We start from the raw sequence: 27,173 nt of genomic DNA, 5'->3' as shown, positions 1-27,173 counted from the left end.
CCTGTCTGGGAAATGGACCTTCTGTGTGTATGATCAGTGGTACTATGCAAATCAAATGCTTAACGTTTAATTTCGGTCACAGTACAAATAAAAAGCATTAACTTCTATATTCATACATGAATGGGCCATATTGTGAATATCATTTCATCTGACAAAATGGATGACTTCTATATTCATACATGAATGGGCCATATTGTGAATATCATTTCATCTGACAAAATGGATGACTTTGAAAGATCTTTAATCGTTCTGTTTTGGACACATTAGTCGTTAGGTACAGTATAGTTGTTTGCATCCATGGACAGGTTCCTGTCCGCTGTGCGGTCTGAACTACTACAACATTTGCATTGGTAAATGTTCTGCAATCTGCACTGAACACCCGGTCTGACAGAAACCTGTAGTTAAAGTATCACGGCTTTAGAGACCGTCTGCATAGAACCTTAACCACTAGCCACCTTTAAATGAGATCTTTACTTCCACCCAGATATACTTGCATGCATTCTTCATCAGTTACCATGAATAGTAACTAATGTGAAAGGTCTTGACAGAGGTACATATGATGGATAGACCTTCATAGTGTAATGACTAACTGAAAATGAGAGACAACACAGTGAACCAATTCAAATACTCTGAGTAACAAGTTCACTTACTGCTCTCTCTCTTAAATCTATAAAGGTCCTAGTAGCAGACTGACACTAAAAAACAACATTAAATTAGCTTACTATCTTAATGACATGCAAATAGATATTAACTCCAAATGAACACAAGTTAACAGTGAGAAAAGTTAAGTGTGTGAACTGGCTATGGGACTTCATTCCACCCTCTTCTTATTGATGATATAGGGAATAGGGAGTAATTTCAGACACACCCTAGGTTTGAAATAGCCTGTCATAACTGAATAACAATAGTCAATTGAACAAAATCCCCAAACAGGGTAACCACACATTAAGGTGCTGCTGGCTGCTGGTATACGCAGGTAGGCAAATTATAAATCACCACAGCAGAACAAAAGGAGATGGAAAATATAATTTAGGACTTGGAAGAAGTGCAATAGAAAATATGTTGTACAGTATTATTAGGTACTCAATGAGAACACGTGTGTCTCTTTGGCATAGAAAAAAATGATAGAAATAGACATCCTAGAAGGGGCATAAAACCTCTGATGGCAATTAAAATTCTATTTCTAGGGGGTGTAGTGTGACAAAGCGTATCCTGAGAGATTCTGTGGAACAACAGGAAATGGACTGGATCTTTAGGTGAGAGACTGAAGAAAAAAAAAAACTATTGTGTCTGCTGATCTCCGATTGGTGAAGCCTGCTGTCACTTGTGGACGCAGGCCAATGGGGTGTCGTCTTAGGCTATGAGGAGGCGGTGCACTTGCTGCAGGTGTTGCTGTGATAGGACAAGACGGTGCACCTGCTCCTGGCCCTTGGCACACGGGATGGCCACGCGGCCTACAAACACCGTGCCTCCCTGCTTCTCCTCCTTCGCCTGAGAAGACAGGAGGATGAGAAAAGAGGATGTCAAAGGACAACAAATACAGGTTGATGCTTCCACCAGATATCTGTTGCATAGAGATGTATTCCTTGTATTTGTTTGAGTGCCAACTAAGAAAGTCTGATGTCCGTGTCCATGTACGTGTTACCTTGACAAAAGAGGAAATGGGAAAGGTGGCAAAGTCAGAGGAGACCTTTGCCCCAGGCTGCTGAGAAACCACGTGCTCTGCCACTTCACCCTGAGAGAGAGACTTGATGTTATGGCCATTTCCATGAAAAACAGAGATGAAGGTGAAGATAAATACTATGAATATTACTAGGGGTTGATCATATAAATTCAAGTCACCTTCAGCTTGTCCAGGGCGTCACTCAGGCTCTGCAGCCGAGCCGTCTGGTCCAAGAGCTGAGCACTAGCACTCACTGTAGAAGAGAAAGACATATTAGTTCTTTATCTATGTACCAACTCCAATAGACACATACCGTGCCTTTAAGAATGTATTCATACCCATCGGCTCCTTCAACATTTTGTTTTTACAGCCTGAATTTAAAATGAATAACATTTGAGTTGTTGTGTCACTGGCCTATGCACAATACCCAATTAACGTCAAAGTGGAATTAATTCATTATTAATTACACTTTGGAATGTGTATCAATACACCCAGTCACTACAAAGATACAGGTGTCCTTCCTAACTCAGTTGCCAGAGAGGAAGGAAACCATTCAGGGATTTCACCATGAGGCCAATGGTGACTTTAAAACAGTTACAGAGTTTAATGGCTGTGATAAGAGAAAACTGAGGATGGATCAACATTGTAGTTACCCCACAATACTAACCTAATTGGGGTTAAACTTATCTGATTAAGAGAGAGTGTTTAAATTTTTCATAAATGTTTTACAAATTTTTCTTCCAGTTTGACTAAGTATTTTGTGTACATCGTTGAGAAAAAAAAAGACAATTAAATGCATTTTAATCCCACTTTGTAACAACCAAATGTGGAAAAAGTTGAGGGATGTGAAAACTTTACCTATACTGAAACACAAATAATATAAACTATGCCACACACACACACACGGTTTCCCGATAGCGATGGAATTTAGGCTTACGAGTGTTTTAACGATGCATCTCTCCTACAACGACCGAAGATGTAACATGTTTCCTAGAACACCACGGCAGAGAGAACGTTCGCTAAGTGCATAATTGAGGCATAGTGTCAATAGTGATAAGATCGAAAGAAATGCAGCACTGCTGTCAGATCAGCCATCTCCATTCAAATCTTACCTTAACATTAGAATTATTTCACAATACTGACGACGGATCAGCTCCGAGGAAGAAACGATCAACTACGGCTGCAAATAGAGGCAGCTGATTCTAATGCTTACCCCATAATAATGACCTAAATCAAGATTTGCACGTTGTTACACATCATGGAATATAGAGGTAAAAATTACAGACAACCTGCAATTAGCCAAATAGAACTCAATTGAATGGGCGTGAAATAGATTTGAATATGATTGAAATATATAGGCCTGTGTAGTCTATATTACATTGATATTTTAATGCGTTCATTTTGATTTTCATTTGAAGCATCTTTTAATTTCACTTGTTTGTAACAATTGCAAAGACATTGTCAACTTTGTACTTGTAGTCAACTCGGTTCTGAAGTTATCGGCGGTCACAGAGAGATGGATAATCCTCATGATTCTGTGTTCAGCTGAGATCTTCTGCCTCGGAAGGGCAAAAAAAGAAGCATCTAACGTACTGAGTTGTTCTGCGAGTGACCTGAGGCAGTCGTTAAATAACAAGCGTTCTCAAGTGCAACTTTAGTAACAATGGTTTTGAGAAACAGCTCTGAGATTTAACGATGCTCCTACGGAGGTTCTAACCATGAACATAGCCTTAAGACGCTTTTGGGAAACTGGGCCCTGGTGTCTTCCTGTCACACAAACACACATCCCTCCCAGTCACCTGGTGTCTTCCTGTCACACATAAACACACATCCCTCCCAGTCACCTGGTGTCTTCCTGTCACACAAACACAACCTGGTGTCTTCCTGTCACATCCATCCCTCCCAGTCACCTGGTGTCTTCCTGTCACACAAACACACATCCCTCCCAGTCACCTGGTGTCTTCCTGTCACACATAAACACACATCCCTCCCAGTCACCTGGTGTCTTCCTGTCACACAAACACACATCCCTCCCAGTCACCTGGTGTCTTCCTGTCACACATAAACACACATCCCTCCCAGTCACCTGGTGTCTTCCTGTCACACAAACACACATCCCTCCCAGTCACCTGGTGTCTTCCCGGTGATGTCGACCACTTTAACTGTGGCGGTCATCTTGAGCAGGGTCCCTAGGAGCTGCTCCGTCTTCCTGTAGAGAGCCCCGTGGAGAGGCCCCTCAGCAGGGGGAGAGGAAGAAGAGGTGGCCTCTCTCAGGTGTAACTTGGGGACGTGGAGGGGAGGGAGAGAGGCTAACTGGGCTCTCATCTTCTCTGCCTGGAGGAGAGACAAGATACACAGAGAGTTATCAATAGAGACAGGTACACATTCGGTTAACTATGAGCCCGAAACATACAAATATCAACAACTACCGACAATGTATCCATGACTACACTATTCAATGAACCACATACAACACAGACGTGATCTGGAAACAAGAAAGAAAGCATTGATCCATATTTGGATTAGGCCTGAATAGAGAGACGATGAGACTTAGTGACACACACACAAAGAGATGAGTCAGTTCCCTGCGGTGTTCTGACCTTGAGTCTGTTGTTCTCGTTCTTCAGGTGTTTGATACCCAGTCTCTGAGCCTCCACCTGCTGGCGGAGGAGAGGGGAGTCCACCACCTGCATGGGCCCAGACAGACCCCCTGCTCCCGGGGCAAGAGCAACTGGAGAAAGGGGTGGGGGGGGATAGGGGGGGAAGAAATCATTGAGAAATAAAACAAAACCTTGTGAGATAAAAAAGGTAAAAGAACAACAAAACACTATAAAAATATTAGGAATATGTATAGTATGAATGACGTGCGAGGTATAAGAGGTGGCGTGTACTAAGGTGAGGGATCAGACGACTCAGGAGCCTCACCTCCGGCGGATCCCGTGACAATGGAGGCGATGCCCGAGGCAGGCGGGGCCCTGAGGCCCTCGATGGTGCTCTTTGATTGGCTGGAGAGACGCTGCTTCAGCTCCGCCTTCTCTGCCTCCAGCTGGTCGATGTCTGCCTGCAGGGCGTCCATGGTCTCCTCAAACTCCCTGTGTGTGTGTGTGTGTGTGTGTGTGTGTGAGAGGGGGGGGGTGTTAAACAAAAACAACCCTTAGTCTCACTGGAGATCTGACAGGTTTAACAATATGGTGATCGCACCACCTAGCCCTCTGATAGGCTAGAGGAAATATTACACCTGTCCAGCCCTCTTCCATTTCACAATAGTCCAGAACGCTATAGCCTCTGTAGTGAATACCTAGGAGACAGTGTTGGACATATGCACCTCTTTACTGCACATTCTATAACAATAACGTCCTACTTCCAAACAGTTCAACCACCCCCCCGTCTTACTTCTCCTTCTTCTTGAGCAGGGCCAGAGTCTCATCCAGTTTGGTCTGGATCTTCTCCACACGTTCGTCTGCGTCTTTAGTCGACGTGTCCAGCTTCTTCTCCAGGAGACTGAGACGGACATGGGCTTCACTCAACTCCTCTCCCTGGGTAGGGAGACAGGAGGGAGGGAGACAGGTGAGGTGAGAGATGGGTGCATGTGGAGGAAAATGTGTGAATGTGTATAAGAAGAAGGATGAGAATGACTGGAGTGGTGTGGTGCATGTGTGTGTAAGAACAGAGAAATATAGACATGTCCCTACCTTGATCTTAAGTGACTTCTTGAGCTCCTTGATGACAGTGTCTCTGTCTTCCAGTTTGACTCCCAGGCCCTCTGCATCAGTGATTTCTGCCCTGAGTGCTGCTGCACGAGCCTCTACTGGGGGAGCCTGGAGGAGGGAGGGAGGGTGGAGAGAGATAGAGAAGTAGACGGAGGGAGGGAGGAGAGCGGTGGAGGCAGGGAGGAGAGCGGTGGAGGGAGGGAGAGCGGTGGAGGAAGGGAGGGGTGGAGGAGGGAGGAGAGAAGAGAGAAGTAGACGGAGGGAGGGAGGAGAGCGGTGGAGGGAGGGAGGGAGAGCGGTGGAGGGAGGGAGGGAGGGAGGAGAGCGGTGGAGGGAGGGGGAGAGCGGTGGAGGGAGGGTGGAGGGAGGGAGAGAGAGAAGTGGAGGGAGGGAGGGAGGAGAGCGGTGGAGGGAGGGAGGGAGAGCGGTGGAGGGAGGGAGGGAGGGAGGGAGGGAGGGAGGGAGGGAGGGAGGGTGGAGGGAGGGAGGAGAGCGGTGGAGGGAGGGAGGGAGGGAGGAGAGCGGTGGAGGAAGGGAGGAGCGGTGGAGGGAGGGAGGGAGGGAGGAGAGCGGTGGAGGGAGGGAGGGAGGAGAGCGGTGGAGGGAGGGAGGGAGGGAGGAGGGAGGGCGGTGGAGGGAGGAGAGCGGTGGAGGGAGGGAGGGAGGAGAGCGGTGGAGGGAGGAGGAGGTGGAGAGGGAGGGAGGGAGGAGAGCGGTGGAGGGAGGGAGGGAGGGAGGGAGGGGTGGGAGGGAGGGAGGGAGGAGGAGAGGGAGGGAGGGAGGGAGGTGGAGGGAGTGGAGGGAGAAACAGGTGGAGGGGGAGGAGAATGGAGTCATGAAATATACTAGAGTTTATTTCATGACATGGAGAGGTATTGAGGCTGGTAAAGGAGGAAGTCAGTCTCCAGCCATAGCCCCCCCAGTCTCACACCCCCCAGGGAGAAGGTCCTTTTGTAGCATCTAACTCCAAACTGATAAGATGCCTTTTCTAATAGAGCTGCTAGGAGATCTATCTGTCCCTTTCCCTGGGTCCCTCAGGAGGAGAGGGAGGGAGGAGATCTATCTGGTGGAGGGAGATACATCTGTCCCTTTCCCTGTGGTTCCTCAGCATCATACTCTCCCTCCTACATGGAGATCTATCTGTGCCTTTCCCTGTGGTCTCTCAGCATCATACTCTCCCTCCTACATGGAGATACATCTGTCCCTTTCCCTGTGGTTCCTCAGCATCCTGTGGTCTCTCAGCACCATACTCTCCCTCCTACATGGAGATACATCTGGTGGTCTCTCAGCATCATACTCTCCCTCCTACATGGAGATCTATCTGGTGGTTCCTCAGCATCATACTCTCCCTCCTACATGGAGATACATCTGGTGGTTCCTCAGGGGAGATCTATCTGGGTCCCTCAGCATCATACTCTCCCTCCTACATGGAGATCTATCTGGTGGTTCCTCAGCATCATACTCTCCCTCCTGCATGGAGATCTATCTGTGCCTTTCCCTGTGGTCTCTCAGCATCATACTCTCCCTCCTGCATGGAGGGAGGGTTCCTCAGCAGGAGATACATCTGGTGGTTCCTCAGCATCATACTCTCCCTCCTACATGGAGATCTATCTGAGGGTCCCTCAGCATCATACTCTCCCTCCTACATGGAGATCTATCTGTACCTTTCCCTGTGGTTCCTCAGCATCATACTCTCCCTCCTGCATGGAGTCTATCTGTGCCTTTCCCTGTGGTCTCTCAGGCATGGAGATACATCTGTCCCTTTCCTTGTGGTTCCTCAGCATCATACTCTCCCTCCTACATGGAGATACATCTGTCCCTTTCCCTGTGGTCCCTCAGGGGTCTCTCAGCATCATACTCTCCCTCCTGCATGGAGATCTATCTGGTGGTTCCTCAGCATCATACTCTCCCTCCTACATGGAGGGAGGTCCCTCAGCATCATACTCTCCCTCCTGGGATATCTATCTGTGCCTTTCCCTGTGGTCTCTCAGCATCATACTCTCCCTCCTACATGGAGATACATCTGTCCCTTTCCCTGTGGTTCCTCAGCATCCTGTGGTCTCTCAGCATCATACTCTCCCTCCTACATGGAGATACATCTGTCCCTTTCCCTGTGGTCTCTCAGCATCATACTCTCCCTCCTACATGGAGATCTATCTGTACCTTTCCCTGTGGTTCCTCAGCATCATACTCTCCCTCCTACATGGAGATACATCTGTCCCTTTCCCTGTGGTTCCTCAGCATCATACTCTCCCTCCTACATGGAGATACATCTGTCCCTTTCCCTGTGGTTCCTCAGCATCATACTCTCCCTCCTACATGGAGATCTATCTGTACCTTTCCCTGTGGTCCCTCAGCATCATACTCTCCCTCCTACATGGAGATCTATCTGTACCTTTCCCTGTGGTTCCTCAGCAGGAGAGAAGGTCTCTCAGCATCATACTCTCCCTCCTGCATGGAGATACATCTGTCCCTTTCCTTGTGGTTCCTCAGCATCATACTCTCCCTCCTACATGGAGATACATCTGTCCCTTTCCCTGTGGTCCCTCAGCATCCTGTGGTCTCTCAGCATCATACTCTCCCTCCTGCATGGAGATCTATCTGTACCTTTCCCTGTGGTTCCTCAGCATCATACTCTCCCTCCTACATGGAGATACATCTGTCCCTTTCCCTGTGGTCCCTCAGCATCATACTCTCCCTCCTGCATGGATATCTATCTGTGCCTTTCCCTGTGGTCTCTCAGCATCATACTCTCCCTCCTACATGGAGATACATCTGTCCCTTTCCCTGTGGTTCCTCAGCATCCTGTGGTCTCTCAGCATCATACTCTCCCTCCTACATGGAGATACATCTGTCCCTTTCCCTGTCTCTCAGCCATAGCCCCTCCTACATGGAGATCTATCTGTACCTTTCCCTGTGGTTCCTCAGCATCATACTCCCCTCCTACATGGAGAAGGTCCCTTTCCCTGTGGTTCCTCAGCATCATACTCTCCCTCCTACATGGAGATACATCTGTCCCTTTCCCTGTGGTTCCTCAGCATCATACTCTCCCTCCTACATGGAGATCTATCTGTACCTTTCCCTGTGGTCCCTCAGCATCATACTCTCCCTCCTACATGGAGATCTATCTGTACCTTTCCCTGTGGTTCCTCAGCATCATACTCTCCCTCCTGCATGGAGATCTATCTGTGCCTTTCCCTGTGGTCTCTCAGCATCATACTCTCCCTCCTGCATGGAGATACATCTGTCCCTTTCCTTGTGGTTCCTCAGCATCATACTCTCCCTCCTACATGGAGATACATCTGTCCCTTTCCCTGTGGTCCCTCAGCATCCTGTGGTCTCTCAGCATCATACTCTCCCTCCTGCATGGAGATCTATCTGTACCTTTCCCTGTGGTTCTTCAGCATCATACTCTCCCTCCTACATGGAGATACATCTGTCCCTTTCCCTGTGGTCCCTCAGCATCATACTCTCCCTCCTGCATGGATATCTATCTGTGCCTTTCCCTGTGGTCTCTCAGCATCATACTCTCCCTCCTACATGGAGATACATCTGTCCCTTTCCCTGTGGTCCCTCAGCATCCTGTGGTCTCTCAGCATCATACTCTCCCTCCTGCATAGAGATCTATCTGTACCTTTCTCTGTGGTCTCTCAGCATCATACTCTCCCTCCTGCATGGCAGTGGCCATCTTGTTCATGGTGGAGATGACAGCGCTGCAGGACTGACGCAGACACTCATGGGGGTTTAGACCTTGGGACCCATACACCTGGGGGGGAGAGAGAGAGAGGGAGAGAGAGAGAATTAACCAAGAAGACCAACTCTTCATCAATATACCTAACATATGTAAGGACATTTGTCATTACTACACTATAGATACAAAAGTATGTGGACACCCCTTATAATTAGTGGATTTGGCTATTTCAGCCACACCCCTTGCTGACAGGTGTATAAAATCGAGAGCACAGCCATGCAATCTCCATAGACAAACATTGGCTGTAGAATGGCCTTACTGAAGAGCTCAGTGACTTTCAGCGTGGTACTATCATAGGATGCCACATTTCAAACAAGTCAGTTCATCAAATTTCTTTCCTGCTAGAGCTGACCTTGTCAACTCTAGGTGCTGTTATTGTGAAGTGGGAACACCTAGGAGCAACAACGACTCAGCTGTGAAGTGGTAGGCCACACAAGCTCACAGAACAGGACCACAGAGTGTTTAAGCAATTAGCGCATAAAAATCATCTGTCTTTGGTTGCAACACTCAATACCGAGTTCCAAACTGCCTCTGGAGGCAACGCCAGCACAATAACTGTTTGTCGGGAGCTTCATGAAATGGGTTTCCATGGCCGAGCAGCCACACACAAGCCTAAGATCGCTTGGCATTGCACATGGTGTTGGCTGGAGTGGTGTACAGCTCGCTGCCATTGGACTCTGGAGCAGTGGAAACGCGTTCTCTGGAGTGATGAATCACGCTTCACCATCTGGCAGTCCGACGGACAAATCTAAGTTTGGCAGATGCCAGGAGGACGCTACCTGCCCCAATGCATAATGCAGTTTAAGATGCAATTTTGGCCACTAGATTGCAGCAGTGTATGTGCAAAGTTTTAGACTGATCTAATAAACCATTGCATTACTTAATTGGTTTATTGATACATCTTCGAGTTAACTGTGCACTCTCCTCAAACAATAGCATGGTATTCTTTCACTGTGATAAAAACTGTAAATTGGACAGTGCAGTTAGATTAAAAAGAATTTAAGCTTTCTGCCCATAAGACATTTCTGTGTTCTGGGAAATGTTCTTGTTCCTGACAATGTCATGCTAATCACATTAGTGCACGTTAGCTCAATCGTCCCATGGGGGTGGGGGGGACACCGATCCTGTAGAGGTTTAACAGTTCCATTTCACACCATGCTGTTCATGTAAATAATTTATAATAATTTACCGGTTTCGCCCAGTTATTTATCCCAGGAAAGGGAGTAGTTTTGGGCGGGAAATCTTGGTAACCGGGTTCCCGACATTCAAACCTAATGGGCAATAATACATTCTGGCCTTTCTCTTGAATTTCAAAGATGAAAAAAAATGCATGTTTTCTTCTTTGTATTATCTTTCACCAGATCTAATGTGTTAAATTCTCCTACATTACATTCAAATTTCCACAAACTTCAAAGTGTTTCCTTTGGTACCGAGAATATGCATATCCTTGCTTCAGGGCCTGAGCTACAGACAGTTAGATTTGGGTATGTCATTTTAGTCGAAAAGAAAAGAGTCCGATCCTTACCTACAACCTCTGCATGATGAATCAAAACGCTCAGGGTGGAGACAGACCATCTCAGTACGGAGCGCAGTACACAATGCATGTAGACCTAGAGTATCATCTCATCATGGTAACCTTTCTTGTGACAGGTAGGCCTACATTTGCTGCAGCATAGCCTATGATACAGTAACATAAAGGCCGAATGGCATCTATCTCCATCTGGCTGTCGGGGGTCACCTTGTTTTTTTTTGTTCATTTTAAAGAGTACACTTCTTTTCTTCTTCTTTAAAATGAGTGCAAATGCGAGCAAACTCCATTTCAATTACATCCAAAATAGAGAATCTTGTTCTAGATGGACATACAGCCCAATATATAGGATGTCCTAGTCTACCTCTTTCAGGTAATAAATATTTAGCTAATTAATGGTGGGTTATGCATAATAAAACTTCTAACTTATCGCCTCAGTTTCTTGGGCAATAAGCACGCACCTGTGCTCCGCTGGCCCCTTTCAAATGTTTATTTTTTATTTAACTCTCCTTAGCTCTTGGAGTCCCATTTGGGAAAAGCTAGACGAGAATAGCTTGTTGGATATAATTTATTTTCCATTTCTTATACCAATAGACTATTTCGCTAGTAGACCTCAAGTCTATTGAATATGGTGGAATTACACTGCTTTTATTGATCTAAAATATTTGTTAAGTTGGAATTGATTTATTTTTTGTAGCTCTTTTTTTGCTAAATGTGAATTACAACAGCTAATAGAAAAATCAGGGTGTGTGTTTAGTTTGAAAGAAGAAGGACTGCATGATGGCAGTAGGCTAGAGCAGTTATTTACTCAGACCCATAACCATTCAAATCTTTGTGGAGAGAAGTAAAAGTAGTCCTATATTATTCAAGGACATCGTTAGAATGATGAAGGACAACAAAACCTATTTCATTTAACTGTTAAAAGCAACGAAGGAATGAAGCCACAAGAGAGAGAAAGAGGAGGTAGGCTTATAACATTAAGGGGAAATATTAGGATATATACATATACACGTCAGCCTATGAATTATACGAATAGGCCCTGTTATATTTCAAAATTAATATCAAATTCACTAGCCTATATTAATTTGTAGGCCGCATGCGTGGGACCAGAATCGCATGTTCTCTTCTAATTTATCATAGTTTGAATGAAGTCCATAATTCCAGTCCATATAATTCAATCCACAGTCAAAAAGACTACCCTACTGGAGCTAGTTTAATTTATTTACCCAAGAGAGCAAACATCTATGGGCTTTTGTTTTTCTGTCGCGTGTAATGTGGCCTTTTATAGCCTCGTTACTGTGTGCAGCCTTGCTATTGTTGTTTTCCACTGTCTTTTTCCTGGTGTTTTTATTTTTTTACTTAGCTATTGTTCACCTAATACCTTTTTTGCACTATTGGTTAGAGCCTGTAAGTAAGCATTTCAATGTAAGGTCTACTACACCTGTTGTATTCGGCGCATGTGACTAATACAATTTGATTTGATTTACAGTATGAAATAGATAACGGCACAAACATTTGGGATAGATCATAACGTCTATTATTATATATGGCTCATCAGGCCAAGGTAGTGTCAGGTTTGACACTCCCGGTTTTACCGGGAAATACCGGATTACCCGGGAGAAAAGGGATTTATTCTCAGGATGGAACATTAGTAAAATACAGAGAAAATATTCAACCCTAGTGCAAATTGTAAAGTTTGGTGGAGGAGGAATAATGGTCTGGGCCAGGCCCCTTTGTTCCAGTGAAGAGAAATCTTAACGCTACAGCATACAATGACATTGTAGACAATTCTGTGCTCCTAACTTTGTGGCAACAGTTTGAGGAATGACAATGTCCTCGTGCACAAAGTAAGGTCCATAAAGATAGTTTGTCGAGATCCCACTAAACACCTTTGGGATGAATTGGAACGCCGAATGCGAGCTAGGCCTAATCGCCCAACATCAGTGCCCAACCTCACGAATGGTCTTGTGGCTGAATGGAAGCAAGTCCCTGCAACAATGTTCCAATGTCTAGTGGAAATCCTTCCCAGAAGAGTGGAGGCTTTTACAGCAGCAACTCCATATTACCGCCCATGATTTTGGAATGAGATGTTCGACGAGCAGGTGTCCAGATACCTGGTCATGTAGTGTACATGTAGCCTATGTTACTGTATTGTGTGACAGACAGGTCGTCCACATTGATCAAGAAGAATTAGCTCCGGGAGCTAACAAGTGTGTGCTGTATATAGTACCTGTTCAACTGCCTTGAAGGCCACATCATCCAGTTTTAGAGCGTTGAGCCCCTCCTGCTCCCCGAGAGGAGCGACCATCTGTGCCCCCGCCGCAGCCACCTCCTGTAGCACAGCAACCACCCGCGTCAGCTGACGCCTGCAGTCCGTCAGCGTCTCCGACACCTGCCATTGGTCCACAGAGCTGTCAGTCACACATTCCCAGTATTTCCACCTCCACAAAGTTGACAGTTGCATTACTGTAGTTGATGAGATAAGTGTAAACCATAGGCTCTGTGCTCCAAACGCCAGCCAATAGTCAAGGCCAGCTGGTGTTGTTAGCATAGGGCTAAGTGTGCCAGGTTACTTGATGGTCACAGCTAACATGTAGCGTTCTATCACATGCAACTACGTCAATGACTTGAAATTGGCTAATGTTCGCATGTATGGACCCACTGGGTTTGGGTTACGCACAAGACCTACAAAATGTTGTTCATACTGGGGCTCCAAAGATACTGTGAAACACTTAACAAGGCCAAGACTCTCCAACCTAAACGTAAGGCCTAAGCATAGCGCTAGTCACACACCGGAGCTCCAAAAGACAGAGAGGCTGGCACCCCTGGTACATCGGTCCCTGGCATCCTGCGTCTGATCTTCTTACAGAACTGTTTGATGTCACTGCAGAAGGTAAATAACAGAGATAGATAATATATACACACACACACACAGTACCAGTCAACAGTTTGGACACACCTACTCATTCAAGGATTTTTCTTTATTTGTACTATTTTTTACATTGTAGAATGATAGTGAAGACATCGAAATGATGAAACACGTGGAATTATTTAGCAACCAAAAAAAAAGTGTTACAAAAATGAAATATATTTTATATTCGAGATTCTTCAAAGTAGTCACCCTTTACCCTGATGACAGCTTTGCACTCTTGCCATTCTCTCAACCAGCTTCATGAGGTGGTCACCTGGAATACATTTAAATTAATTTATTTCCTTAATTCCTTAATCCACTTCAGCCAATCAGTTGTGTAGGGATGGTATACAGAAGATAGCCCTATATGGTAAAAGATGAAGTCCATATTATGGCAAGAACAGCTCAAATAAGCAAAGAGGAATGTCAGTCCATCATTACTTTAAGACATGAAGGTCAGTCAATCCAGACATTTAAGAACTTTGAACATTTCTTCAAGTGCAGTCGCAAAAACTGGCTCTCATGAGGAACACCACAGGAAAGGAAGACCCAGACGAACCTCTGCTGCAGACAACAAGTTCATTAGAATTAACTGCACCTCTGATTGCAGCCCAAATAAATGCTTCAGAGTTCAAGTAACAGGCACATTTCAATAACAACGGTTCAGAGGAGACTGTGTGAATCAGATCTTCATAGTCGAATTGCTGCAAAGAAACCACTACTTAAGGACACAAATAAGAAGAAGACTTGCTTGGGTCAAGAAACACGAGCAATGGACATTAGACTGGTGGAAATCTGTCCTTAGTTCGATGAGTCCAAATTTGAGATTTTTGGTTCCAACCGCCATGTCTTCGTCAGACGCAGAGTAGGTGAATGGATGATCTCTGCATGCGTGATTCCCACCGTGAAGCATGGAGAAGGAGGTGTGATGGTGCTTTCCTGGTGATACGGTCTGTGATTTATTTAGAATTCAAGGCACACTTAACCAGCATGGCTATCACAGCATTCTGCAGTTACAGTTGAGGTCGCTAGTTTACATACACTTAGGTTGGAGTCATTAAAGCTCATTTTTCAAACACTCCACAAATTTCTAATTAACATCCTAGTTTCAGCAAGTCGGTTAGAAACATCTACTTTGTGCATGACAAGTAATTTTTCCAACAATTGTTTACAGAGAGATTATTTCACTTATAAATCACTGCATCACAATACCAGTGGGTCTGAAATGTACATACACTAAGTTGACTGCCTTTAAACAGCTTGGAAAATTCCAGAAAACTATGTCATGGCTTTGGAAGCTTCTGATAGGCTAATTGACATCATTTGAGTCAATTGGAGGTGTACCTGTGGATGCATTTCAAGGCCTACCTTCAAACTCAGTGCATCTTTGCTTGACATCATTGGAAAATCAAAAGAAATCAGCCAAGACCTCAAAAAGAAATTGTAGACCTCCACAAGTTTGGTTCATCCTTGGGAGCAATTTCCAAATGCCTGAAGGTACCACGTTCATCTGTATAAACAAAATGGGACCACACAGCCATCATACCGCTCAGGAAGGATACGCGTTCTGTCTCCTAGAGATGAACGTACTTTGGTGCGAAAAGTGCAGATTAATCCCAGAACAGCAGCAAAGGACCTTGTAAAGATGCTGGAGGAAACAGGTACAAAAGTGTCTATAACCACAGTAAAACGAGTCCTATATCGACATAACCTGAAAGGCCACTCAGCAAGGAAGAAGCCACTGCTCCAAAACCGCCAAAAAAAAAGCCAGACTACGGTTTGCAATTGCACATGGGGACAAAGATCGTACTTTCTGGAGAAATGTCCTCTGGTCTGATGAAACAGAAACAGAACAGTTTAGCCATAATGACCATTGTTATGTTTGGAGGAAAAAGGGGGAGGCTTGCAAGCCGAAAAACACCATCCCAACCATGAAGCATGGGGGTGGCAGCATCATGTTGTGGGGGTGCTTTGCTGCAGGAGGAACTGGTGCACTTCACAAAATAGATGGCAGGGAAATAATGTGGATATATTGAAGAAACATCAAGACATCAGTCAGGAAGTTAAAGCTTGGTCACAAATGGATCTTCCAAATGGACAATGACCCCAAGCCTACGTCCAAAGTTGTGGCAAAATGGCTTAAGGACAACAAAGTCAAGGTATTGGAGGGGCCATCACAAACCCCTGACCTCAATCCTATAGAAAATGTGTGGGCAGAACTGAAAAAGCATGTATGAGCAAGGAGGCCTACAAACCTGACTCCGTTACACCAGCTCTGTCAGGAGGAATGGGCCAACATTCACCCAACTTATTGTGGGAAGATGGAGAAGGCTACCCAAAATGTTTGACCCAAGTTAAACAATTTAAAGGCAATGCTACCAAATACTAACTGAGTGCATGTAGACTTCTGACCCACTGGGAATGTGATGAAAGAAATAAAAGCTTAAATAAATCATTCTGTCTACTATTATTCTGACATTTCAATTTCTTAAAATAAAGTGGTGATCCTAACTGACCTAAAACAGGGATTTTTTACTCAGATTAAATGTCAGGAAATGTGAAAAACTGAGTTTAAATGTATTTGGCTAAGGTGTATGTAAACTTCAGACTTCAACTGTATATGCCACCCCATCTGGTTTTTGCTTAGTGGGGTTATCCTTTGTTTTTCAACAGGACAATGACCCAACACACCTCCAGTCTGTGTAAGGGAAATTTGACCAAGAAAGAGAGTGATGGAGTGCTGCATCAGATGACCTGGCCTTTACAATCACCCGACCTCAACCAAATTGAGATGGTTTGGGATGAGTTGGACCGCAGAGTGAAGGAAAAGCAGCCAACAAGTGCTCAGCATATGTGGGAAGCTGGTTGAGAGAATGGCAAGAGTGTGCAAAGCTGTCATCAAGGCATAGAGTGTCTACGTTGAAGAATCTCAAATCTACAAATCAAAATATATTTTAACAACTTTTTTGGTTACCACATGATTCCATATGTGTTCTTTCATAGTTTGTCTTCACTATTATTCTACAATATAGAAAATAGTACAAATAAAGAAAAACCCTGAAATGAGTGTGTCTAAACTGGTGACTGGTACTGTATATATTTTTATAAATTATTTCCTTTGAAAATATTTACATAGCCTTGATTGTTAAATAAACACACAGTGAAAATATTTACATAGCCTGTAATTTACACACTAATTTATTCAACATACAGTAATGATTCTCAAATACAAAACAATTAACATTTGTCATGACATTGGCCTGGGGGGAAGGTTTATGACAGTCATAAATACCTCTTTCCTCCCTCTACCCTACTGATGTTACATTTGCAAAACCCTTGATTAACAGAGATTCTGGGAACATCAGAAGGTGGGGGGAAATTACACTATATTCTGGTAATCCGACCAATGGAACAAATGCGGTGGTACTTAATGAATATGATGTCAGTTCGCTTGTCATCTGAGACATTCTCATCAATGATCAGATGACAAACTCTACAGTGGAAAGTCTACACATTGTAGTTATCGGATTCACATGTAATTGTTGTTCAATTTAAATGTTTGAATATGAAATTATTCGTGATGGGATGAAATGTGATTTTAGCTTCTAAAATGTGAGATTTGGGTTTTCATAAGATAGGGCTCTGCTCAATTAGTGCCCCGCCCCTGTGAAGGGACATGGGCTATAAAACTTTTCAAACACGCCATCCTCTCCCTTCCTATATAAGCCCATGACGACAATATAACTTCCTGTTCCGATGATGTAGGACGATGGTCCGATGTCAGAATGGTTCAGATAATAACTACAGAACGAAGCAAACATCATAACTTTGTAATCAAGTTATGATTTAATTATGTGTAATTCTGTGTGATTAGTTAGGTATTTAGTAAATACATAATTAAACCCAATTTTGTATTGCTGATTCAACTTGTTAGCCAGGGTTCGTGCAGGTAACTAAGAATTTACAACTTTCAGATGAGACTGCATTAAGGTGACGATTAATATTGACTGCTATTGGCTATTGATGTAAAATATTACTAGGTCTTTAAGAGTTTATTCGGAAAATAACAGCTCTATAAATATTAATTTGTGGTGCCCGACTCTAGTTAATTACATTTACATGATTAGCTCAATCAGGTAATATTAATTAGGGATAAATTATTTTATAGAATAGCATGTCATATCGCTTAATCCGGCATAGCCAAAGACACAACACATTGTATGTTACTTTTTACAAACACATACGTCGCAAGGGTCTTAAAAGTCTGATTTATAGAACAGAAAAATACACATAGAGCCATGTCACCTGTGGAGCGGCTGCCTCCTAAACATAAGCAGTGACACAAGCATGGTAAACTTCCTAGGTTGGAAGAAACCTCTATATCAGGGGTATTCAACCAGGGGTCTGCAAAAATATATATACAGTACCAGTCAAAGGTTTAGACACACCTACTCAAGGGTTTTTCTTTCTTTTCACTATTTTCTAAACTTGTGACTGGTACAGTACATGGAAATAATATTATTAAATATAGTTATATCAGACCTGCACGTGGTGTCCAGGTCCTTCAGAAGGATGTTCAGAGCCAGCCCCTCCTGTCCCGGCTGCAGGAAAGCCCTGAGACGCACCACCTCAGCACCGATACAGTCCAACGCACTCTGGATGAACTACACACAGACAAACACACACAGAGAGGGCGACAAACACACACACAGAGGGCGACAAACACACACACAGAGGGCGACACACACAGAGGGCGACACACACAGAGGGCGACACACACAGAGGGCGACACACACAGAGGGCGACACACACAGAGGGCGACACACACAGAGGGCGACACACACACACACACACAGAGGGCGACACACACACACACACACACAGAGGGCGACACACACACACACACACAGAGGGCGACACACACACACACAGAGGGCGACACACACACACACACACACACACACAGAGGGCGACACACACACACACACAGAGGGCGACACACACACACACACAGAGGGCGACACACACACACACACAGAGGGCGACACACACACACACACAGAGGGCGACACACACACACAGAGAGCACAGAGAGGCAGTCAGTTGTGTAGGAAGGCCCTCAGCCCCCATACAATCCAACACACTCTGAAGGACCTGGAGGTCAGACATCAAAAAGTCAAATTGAGTTTAGTTAGACAATGTTTGTTACTGAACCTAGAAAAGACTAGGGGCCTGTTAGAAATCTTGATTACCCCAAGGAAGGGAGGAAAGACCTTAACATGGCCTAGAGAGGTTTACTTTCTTCAGTACACGACAGTTTTACCTTGATGTGATCAGCCAGCTGCACGGTGCAGTCTTCAGTCTGCTCAGCTAGGTGGATACTGTACAGTTGCTGTAACATAAAACAGATTGGGACATCAATCAAGGCCTCACACAATCTGGAGTTTTATTTATTCTTCAAATTGACGAGGCTTGATAATGTGTTTCATCGGTGTTGAGTTGACAGTGTATAGCGTGTGGTCGAGTGTTTTCGTCTCTCCGTCAGGTGTGCCATCGAGTGCATATGAAGAGAGTGTGTGTGTGAATCCGTGCGTGGTACTAACCTGGTAGTACTTGATGGCCTTGGTGAGAGGCTCCACGTGTACAGTCTCATCCAGCTGGTCTTTGTGCAGAAGGTCAATGAAGAAGTCGAGGGACCGCTCATGGACACTCATCTCTGAGTAGAGAGTCCCCATTTGCGTATACACCTGCACACTGCAGCAGTTCAGAGCTCTAGGGGGAGAGAAGATTTGATGGATGAAGTAAATGACACTACTCTGACAACAGCCACAGACGAGAGAAAGCAGACTGTCGAATGAGCTGGTAGTATCTTTTGAGAGTAACATAGGGTATGTCAGATTCACAGTACACTTACTCTTCCTAATTAAGACAGAAAGTTATTCAGAATCTAAAAGATGACCATGAAGGAGTTTTCCTTACTATTTAGTAGTGGCAGAGAGAGACAGACACACTTGGCCTTACTGTTGGTATTTGTGCAGCGTGGCCTGCAGCAGGGTGAGAGAGTAGACCAGTCCTGAGGCGAAGCTGAGCTGCTCTCCAGGTGGTCCTCTCATCTTCACCCCAGTCCTCTCCACGGGGTTACCGTTCAGATCAAACTTCTCCTGGGCCTGCTTACTGATCAACTCAGCCTAGAGGGAGGGGGGAACATACATTTGGCATCTTGAAAACAAACAAACAAGCAGACACACTCCTAGTCAAATGTTGAACCTGTTACTGTTCCCCTCTCTCAATGTACCTTGCAGATGAGTCTTGGTATGAGCAGCAGCACCAGGATACAGTCGTGGTCTCCTCCGTGACGCAGGAAGGAGTCGGGCATGAAGGATGTGAGGAGAGACACCTGTCTGTTGGCCTGGCCCACCTCCATCTTCCTCAGCTCCATCTCTATGGCCTGGAGAGAGACACACACACACACTATGTATCTGCAATAACAGCACACACCTGTACATTTAACACTAAAATGCAATGCAAGTTTCTCTGGGAACAAAAAGCACATCGGCAGACTGGTATGATGCTCCCAAAGTGTTGAATGGGACAGTTGGACCCCAAGCTGGGTATTCACCGGAACCTGCTGCTCTGTGTCCCTTACCTTGGCGTAGGCCTTGGTCTCAGCGAACTTGATCTTGAAGTCAAACAGCTCAGCTGGTGGAGGAGGATGGACCTGCTCTGCGTTGGCATTCTGAGCACTGGTCAGTTCCTTGTTGGCATCCTACACACACACACACACTTTAGATACAAACAACCAAAAGAAACCACTGTCACCTAACACCTTCCCCATTTTCCTTAAAAGGAAAGTGTTCAGGAAGTTATTAAAACCCCAAAGTGTGACAAACAAGTTCACCTTTCCATTGTTTTAACTACTAAACATGCTTGTTAGTGTTTTTCAGTGTCATTCTTTTGATTGCATGTTCTTTGACACTCCTCTGAAGTTGTGATTTCCAACCATACATGCAGACTGGCAGTGAGCTGGTGGTACATACCTGCAGACTGGCAGTGAGCTGGAGGTAGTACATACCTGCAGACTGGCAGTGAGCTGGAGGTAGTACATACCTGCAGACTGGCAGTGAGCTGGTGGTAGCAGACTGGCAGTGAGCTGGACATACCTGCAGGCTGGCAGTGAGCTGGTGGTAGTACAGTGAGCTGGTGGTACACCTGCAGACTGGCAGTGAGCTGGCAGTGGCTGGTGGTAGTACATACCTGCAGACTGGCAGTGAGCTGGAGGGCAGTGAGCTGGTGGTACATACCTGCAGACTGGCAGTGAGCTGGTGGTAGTACATACCTGCAGACTGGCAGTGAGCTGGAGGTAGTACATACCTGCAGACTGGCAGTGAGCTGGAGGTAGTACATACCTGCAGACTGGCAGTGAGCTGGTGGTACATACCTGCAGACTGGCAGTGAGCTGGAGGTAGTACATACCTGCAGACTGGCAGTGAGCTGGAGGTAGTACATACCTGCAGACTGGCAGTGAGCTGGAGGTAGTACATACCTGCAGACTGGCAGTGAGCTGGAGGTAGTACATACCTGCAGACTGGCAGTGAGCTGGAGGTAGTACATACCTGCAGACTGACAGTGAGCTGGAGGTAGTACATACCTGCAGACTGGCAGTGAGCTGGAGGTAGTACATACCTGCAGACTGGCAGTGAGCTGGAGGTAGTACATACCTGCAGACTGGCAGTGAGCTGGAGGTAGTGCAGACTGGCAGTGAGCTGGAGGTAGTACATACCTGCAGACTGGCAGTGAGCTGGAGGTAGTACATACCTGCAGACTGGCAGTGAGCTGGTGGTACATACCTGCAGGCTGGCAGTGAGCTGGAGATCCATACATGCAGGCTGGCAGTGAGCTGGAGGTAGTACATACCTGCAGACTGGCAGTGAGCTGGAGGTAGTACATACCTGCAGACTGACAGTGAGCTGGAGGTAGTACATACCTGCAGACTGACAGTGAGCTGGAGGTAGTACATACCTGCAGACTGGCAGTGAGCTGGAGGTAGTACATACCTGCAGACTGGCAGTGAGCTGGAGGTAGTACATACCTGCAGACTGGCAGTGAGCTGGAGAGGCAGTGAGCTGGAGGTAGTACATACCTGCAGACTGGCAGTGAGCTGGTGTGCAGACTGGCAGTGAGCTGGTGGTACATACCTGCAGACTGGCAGTGAGCTGGAGGTGAGCTGGTGGTACAGCAGACTGGCAGTGAGCTGGAGGTAGTACATACCTGCAGACTGGCAGTGAGCTGGAGGTAATACATACCTGCAGACTGGCAGTGAGCTGGAGGTAGTACATACCTGCAGACTGGCAGTGAGCTGGTGGTATATACCTGCAGACTGGCAGTGAGCTGGAGATACATACCTGCAGGCTGGCAGTGAGCTGGTGGTACATACCTGCAGACTGGCAGTGAGCTGGAGGTAGTACATACCTGCAGACTGGCAGTGAGCTGGTGGTACATACCTGCAGGCTGGCAGTGAGCTGGAGGTATACATACCTGCAGACTGGCAGTGAGCTGGAGGTACATACCTGCAGACTGGCAGTGAGCTGGTGGTAGTACATACCTGCAGACTGGCAGTGAGCTGGAGGTAGTACATACCTGCAGACTGGCAGTGAGCTGGAGATACATACCTGCAGGCTGGCAGTGAGCTGGTGGTACATACCTGCAGACTGGCAGTGAGCTGGAGATACATACCTGCAGGCTGGCAGTGAGCTGGAGGTAGTACATACCTGCAGGCTGGCAGTGAGCTGGTGGTACATACCTGCAGGCTGGCAGTGAGCTGGCGGTACTTGTTGATGGTCTGCTGGTAGTCTGCTACAGTCTCCTGAGCAGCCTCCACTCTCTTCTGGGCCTCTCTCACCCTGGCCCCGTTCAGGTCCAACTGCTCCCTCAGCTCCATCTCTGTCTCTCGGCTGTTCTCCTGAAGCTCGTCATTCATCTCGTTGATCGCTTCCTGGAGGGGTGAGGTCAGGGTTGACGGGTTAAGGGTCAGGGCAGCTATAGTTGTGTAGTGATGAGTGGACAGGGGTTTAGGTATAAAGTCATGCACAGACAGGGTTCAAACACAAGCGGTGTCTCTCCGTCTCTAAAACAGTCTCCTTGCCAATGTCGTGGACCCACATGAAGGGCAAACAGTTGACACAGAGTTGGTTATTCAAAACATACTAACAAAGTTGACTCAACAAATCACTGACTACTCAAAGCATACAAAGTAACGGAGTTGACATGGATATCAAAGTTGACATTAAGGTAACAGGGTTGACATTATGGTAACAGTGTTGACAGGGGTATTGTTGATTGAACTCACCAGGTCAGTGACTGTCTCTCTCAGCTCTCTGACTTTCTCCTCCAGGTCCAGATTCCTCTCAGTTAGAGTCTCTACCATCTCCTCTGCCCCGAGAGCAGCATCCACCTAGGACACACAGTACCAGTCAAAATTTTGGACACACCTACTCATTCAAGGGTTTTTCTTTATTTTCCACATTGTAGAATAATAGTGAAGACATCACAACTATGAAATAACACATATGGAATGTAGGAAAATTTTAAAAAAATGTTAAATCAAAATATATTTTAGATTCTTCAAAGTAGCCACCCTTTGCTTTGATGACAGCTTTGAACACTCTTGGCATTCTCTCAACCAGCTTCATGAGGAATGCTTTTGCAACAGTCTTGAAGGAGTTCCCACATATGCTAAGCACTTGTTGGCTGCCTTTCCTGGCCTCTGCGGTCCAAACCATCTCAACTGGGTTGAGGTCAGGTGATTGTGGAGGCCAAGTCATCTGATGCAGCACTCCATCACTCTCCTTCTTGGTCAGCTAAACAGTTGCTCTTAGCAAAAATGTGTTTGGAGCTACCTTTCTAGCTAATAGGCTATGTTAAGAGTTTACACTTCCTTGTCCAATTAGATCCCGTGTGGCTCAGTTGGTAGAGCATGGCGCTTGCAACGCCAGGCATGTGGGTTCGATTCCCACGGGGAAACAATATAAAAATGTATGCACCCCCTACTGTAAGTCCCTCTGGATGTGAGCGTCCGCTAAATGACTCAAATGTAAATAATAACGTGGGCAGGTCAAAATAATGAAAAACAATCTACCAAAACTATTCATTTCAAAATGTTGATTACTTCTCCTTGCCATTATCATTCACCTGATGAGACATTAAATGTATTTTTTTTGCTAAAGTATGATGGTCCCTGGGTCACCAGTTTGCCAGGGAGGGGGTTCCTGGGTCACCGGGATGCCAGGGAGGGGACTGGCTAATCCTGTTCCTGGGCTCATCCATGGTGATGCTGACTGGCTATCCCAGTTCCATGGGCAAACCTGTTCACTGAGCTCATCCAAGATCCTGTTCACTGAGCTCATCCATGAGCAACTGGCTAACCTGTTCACTGAGCTCATCCATGGTGGACTGACTGACTGGCTAACCTGTTCACTGAGCTCATCCATGGTGGACTGACTGACTGGCTAACCTGTTCACTGAGCTCATCCATGGTGGACTGACTGACTGGCTAACCTGTTCACTGAGCTCATCCATGGTGGACTGACTGAGCTCATCCATGGTGGACTGACTGACTGGCTAACCTGTTCACTGAGCTCATCCATGGTGGGCTGACTGACTGACTGACTGACTAGCTAACCTGTTCACTGAGCTCATCCATGGTGGGCTGACTGACTGACTAACCTATTCACTGAGCTCATCCATGGTGGACTGACTGGCTAACCTGTTCACTGAGCTCATCCATGGTGGGCAGACTGACTGGCAGAACAACCAACTGACATGTTCGTTGAGGTCACTGATTGACTGACTAACCGACTGTCTGGTTGGCTGACCTGTTCTTTGAGCTCATTGATGGTGGCCTGGCTGACTGGTTGGCTAACTGACGGACGGACTGGCTGACTGACACTATGGTTGACTGACCTATTCACTGACTGGCTGACTTGTTCTTTGAGCTCGTTGATAGTGACCTGGCTGACTGACTGGCTAACTGACTGGTAGACTGACCTGTACTTTGAGCTCAATGATGGTGACCTGTCGGAGTGGCTGGCTGGCATGTTCTTTGAGCTTGTTGATGGTAACCTAGTTGACTGGCTGAATCACTGACCTGACTGACCTGTTATTTTAGCTTGTTGATAATGTCCTGGCTGGCTATCTGGTTAACTGACTGGCTCACGGACAGCCTGACTGTTGGTTGAAATGACTAATTATGTATACATTCCAATCAGAACTGACTAGTCCAAATGCTATAATGTACTGTACTATATGAATTTTCTCTCTTGCTCCCATAGCCTAGTTATATAATGTAGTCAGGAGTTTAGTAACAATGAAGGTCTGTTCCTTAGTTCATTCATCTGTACAATCTCCAGATGACAGGGACGGACTATCTCCAGACTGTCTAGAATGCTGATTTACAGTGACTGACCTTGGCTTTAGGAGAGGAGGGAAAGCTCAAGAAACTATGGGGCCTCTACCGGTGTTATGAAGAGATAGAACATTTAGAAAACGCTGACATCATTTTCAGTTTATAACCTGTAGAAAAATGTGTATGTGGTAGTACTCTCTTGTAATAAATGCTGTTACCTGACTTTTAAGACTGGTCTCAATCTACTTCATGCATAATTAATGAATTTACAACTCATTAATGAAATAGAGAGAGTGCGAATTTGATTTTGGCTACAAAACATATAGGAATTTAGAATTCCTCTAACACTGACTGACCTGCTATTTGAGCTCATTGATGATGGCCTGACTGGCTGTCTAACCTTCTTGTTGAATTACCTATTCTTTGAGCTTGTTGACGGTAATCTAGCCCCCCAGCTGACTGACGAACTGACTGACTGGTTGACTGACCACCTTCAGCTCATCGATGATGGCCTGGCTGACTGACCTGCTCCTTCAACTCATCAATGGTGGCCTCAGCCTGCTTCATCTCCTCCTGTAGTTTCTGCTTCTGGGTCCTCAGAGTCTCCAGCTCTCCATTCTTCTTGTCCATCTGCTTCTGCAGCTTCACGTGCTCCTGCTTCTCAGACGACGACAGGTCACGCATCCTGAGGGAGGGGAACAAATAGTTCTGTTAGAGATCAAACTAAAGGGAAACGTTTAAGGCTGGTTTCCCAGACCCAGATTAAGTGCAGTCCTGCACTAGAAACCACTTCTAATGGAGATTCTCCACTGAGCAGGCTCTTTAGTCCAGCACTAGGCTTAATTTGTGTCCAGGAAACTGCCCCAAAAAGTGACAGACAAATCATTTTGAGCAAATCCTGAAGGGAAGAGACACCCTAGTGTACCCATCAGGGGCACTAGATCTCAATGAAACATCAGGTAACGGATGAGACAGTTGGTCAAAACTGAAAGCTCTCAAGAAATAAAACCCGTAACACTTTTTTTTTTTTAAGTACACACACCTGACCAGAGCATCTTTCAGCCTGCTGTTCTGCTCCTCCAGCTGCTTTACGTGGTAACTAGAGGCAGCTCCGTCAGAACCTGGAGAAGCAAAAGAGTTAGGTTAGGTTTCGTTTCAACTTTGCCAAGCAAAACTGAAGTCCTTGTCAAATATATGATAGCTATTTTATCTTAAATACAAAGACAATGGGATCCGAAATGATTGACACCCTTGATAAAAATGAACAATTATGACTGTATAAAATAAATCATTTAAATACTGACCTATAGTGTATGCAAAACGATTTTGTTTAACAATATATATTTTTCTCAATTAAAAAAGGTAGGAGCCAAAATGATTGACATCCCTAAAGATTATAAATAATGTAGTCAAAAGGTAAGTATTTGGTCCCATATTCATAGCACAGAATGACTACATCAAGCTTGTGACTCTACAAATGTGTTGGATGCATTTACATGTCCTTATGGTTGCATTTCAATTTATTTTGAGTCCAATAGAAATAAATGGTCAATATTGTGTCATTGGAGTCAGTCAGAATGTTTCTGAACACTGCTACATTAATCTGGATGCTACAATCACAGATAATCCTGAATGAATCGTGAATAATGATGAGTGAGAAAGTTAGAGTTCAAAGATCATACCCCCAAGACAGGCTAACCAGACATGCTAACCTCTCACCATTACAATAACAGGGGAGGTTAGCATGTTTTGGGGGTATGATCTTTGACCCTCTGTATGGGATGAGATACCATAAATAGAGCAGCCTTTTATAGCAACTCACTACTAGTGACCTCTAACCTTTCTCCTCAACCTCGTGTTTAATTATCTCCAGGTCCATGGTGAGTTCCTCCACCTTCTCCTTCAGCGACTCCACCTCCACCTGCAGGCTTTCGGACCGCTCCTCGGCCATCTCCTTGTCCAGGGTGGCCATCTCGATGGCGTCCGCCGTGTCTGACATCTCCTCCATATAACGGTCCTTGGCCTCCAATGCGTCCCGGGCATCCTGGGAGAGGAACATCAGTGTAAATCTCACATTTGTGAATGAACAGAGTCAGACGAAATACGCAAAAAATCCAGAATGACAAGAGTGGATGTCATTAGCAATGTCAATCTAACCAAAGCTAAAACTAGGTACCTGACAACAGACTTCCATACCTGGTACAACATT

The 27,173-nt window shown here is 45.5% G+C and overlaps 1 protein-coding gene and 1 non-coding gene across 8 annotated transcripts in view; one reads left to right on the top strand and one right to left on the bottom strand.

Moving 5' to 3' along the window:
* Positions 1-224: 224 nt before the first annotated feature.
* LOC115137899 (dynactin subunit 1-like) overlaps positions 225-27,173 on the bottom strand; it is a 37,045-nt gene continuing 10,096 nt past the window's right edge. For all 7 annotated transcript variants that reach the window (XM_065025297.1, XM_029674188.2, XM_065025299.1 and 4 more), the window contains 22 exons: positions 26,804-27,008; positions 26,007-26,085; positions 25,490-25,649; positions 22,910-23,014; positions 22,364-22,555; positions 20,210-20,329; positions 19,859-20,011; positions 19,585-19,751; positions 19,167-19,335; positions 18,887-18,955; positions 18,106-18,227; positions 13,446-13,536; positions 12,883-13,044; positions 9,008-9,139; positions 5,356-5,481; positions 5,057-5,199; positions 4,589-4,755; positions 4,264-4,394; positions 3,793-3,997; positions 1,843-1,916; positions 1,646-1,735; positions 225-1,491 (listed from right to left, as the gene is read on the bottom strand). In XM_065025297.1, the coding sequence (XP_064881369.1) occupies positions 1,354-1,491; positions 1,646-1,735; positions 1,843-1,916; positions 3,793-3,997; positions 4,264-4,394; positions 4,589-4,755; positions 5,057-5,199; positions 5,356-5,481; positions 9,008-9,139; positions 12,883-13,044; positions 13,446-13,536; positions 18,106-18,227; positions 18,887-18,955; positions 19,167-19,335; positions 19,585-19,751; positions 19,859-20,011; positions 20,210-20,329; positions 22,364-22,555; positions 22,910-23,014; positions 25,490-25,649; positions 26,007-26,085; positions 26,804-27,008 (3,000 nt within the window). In that variant the 3' untranslated portion in view covers positions 225-1,353. The remainder of the gene's footprint in view (positions 1,492-1,645; positions 1,736-1,842; positions 1,917-3,792; positions 3,998-4,263; positions 4,395-4,588; positions 4,756-5,056; positions 5,200-5,355; positions 5,482-9,007; positions 9,140-12,882; positions 13,045-13,445; positions 13,537-18,105; positions 18,228-18,886; positions 18,956-19,166; positions 19,336-19,584; positions 19,752-19,858; positions 20,012-20,209; positions 20,330-22,363; positions 22,556-22,909; positions 23,015-25,489; positions 25,650-26,006; positions 26,086-26,803; positions 27,009-27,173) is intronic.
* Positions 23,512-23,582, top strand: trnaa-ugc (transfer RNA alanine (anticodon UGC)). The gene has a single exon. It is a non-coding gene; the product is annotated as a tRNA-Ala (tRNA).

This window comes from Oncorhynchus nerka, linkage group LG12 (genome assembly GCF_034236695.1).
Source record: "Oncorhynchus nerka isolate Pitt River linkage group LG12, Oner_Uvic_2.0, whole genome shotgun sequence".
Classification (NCBI taxonomy): domain Eukaryota; kingdom Metazoa; phylum Chordata; class Actinopteri; order Salmoniformes; family Salmonidae; genus Oncorhynchus; species Oncorhynchus nerka.
The sequence above is the reverse complement of the archived record's forward strand: the minus strand, read 5'-3'. Positions and strand labels throughout refer to the sequence as shown.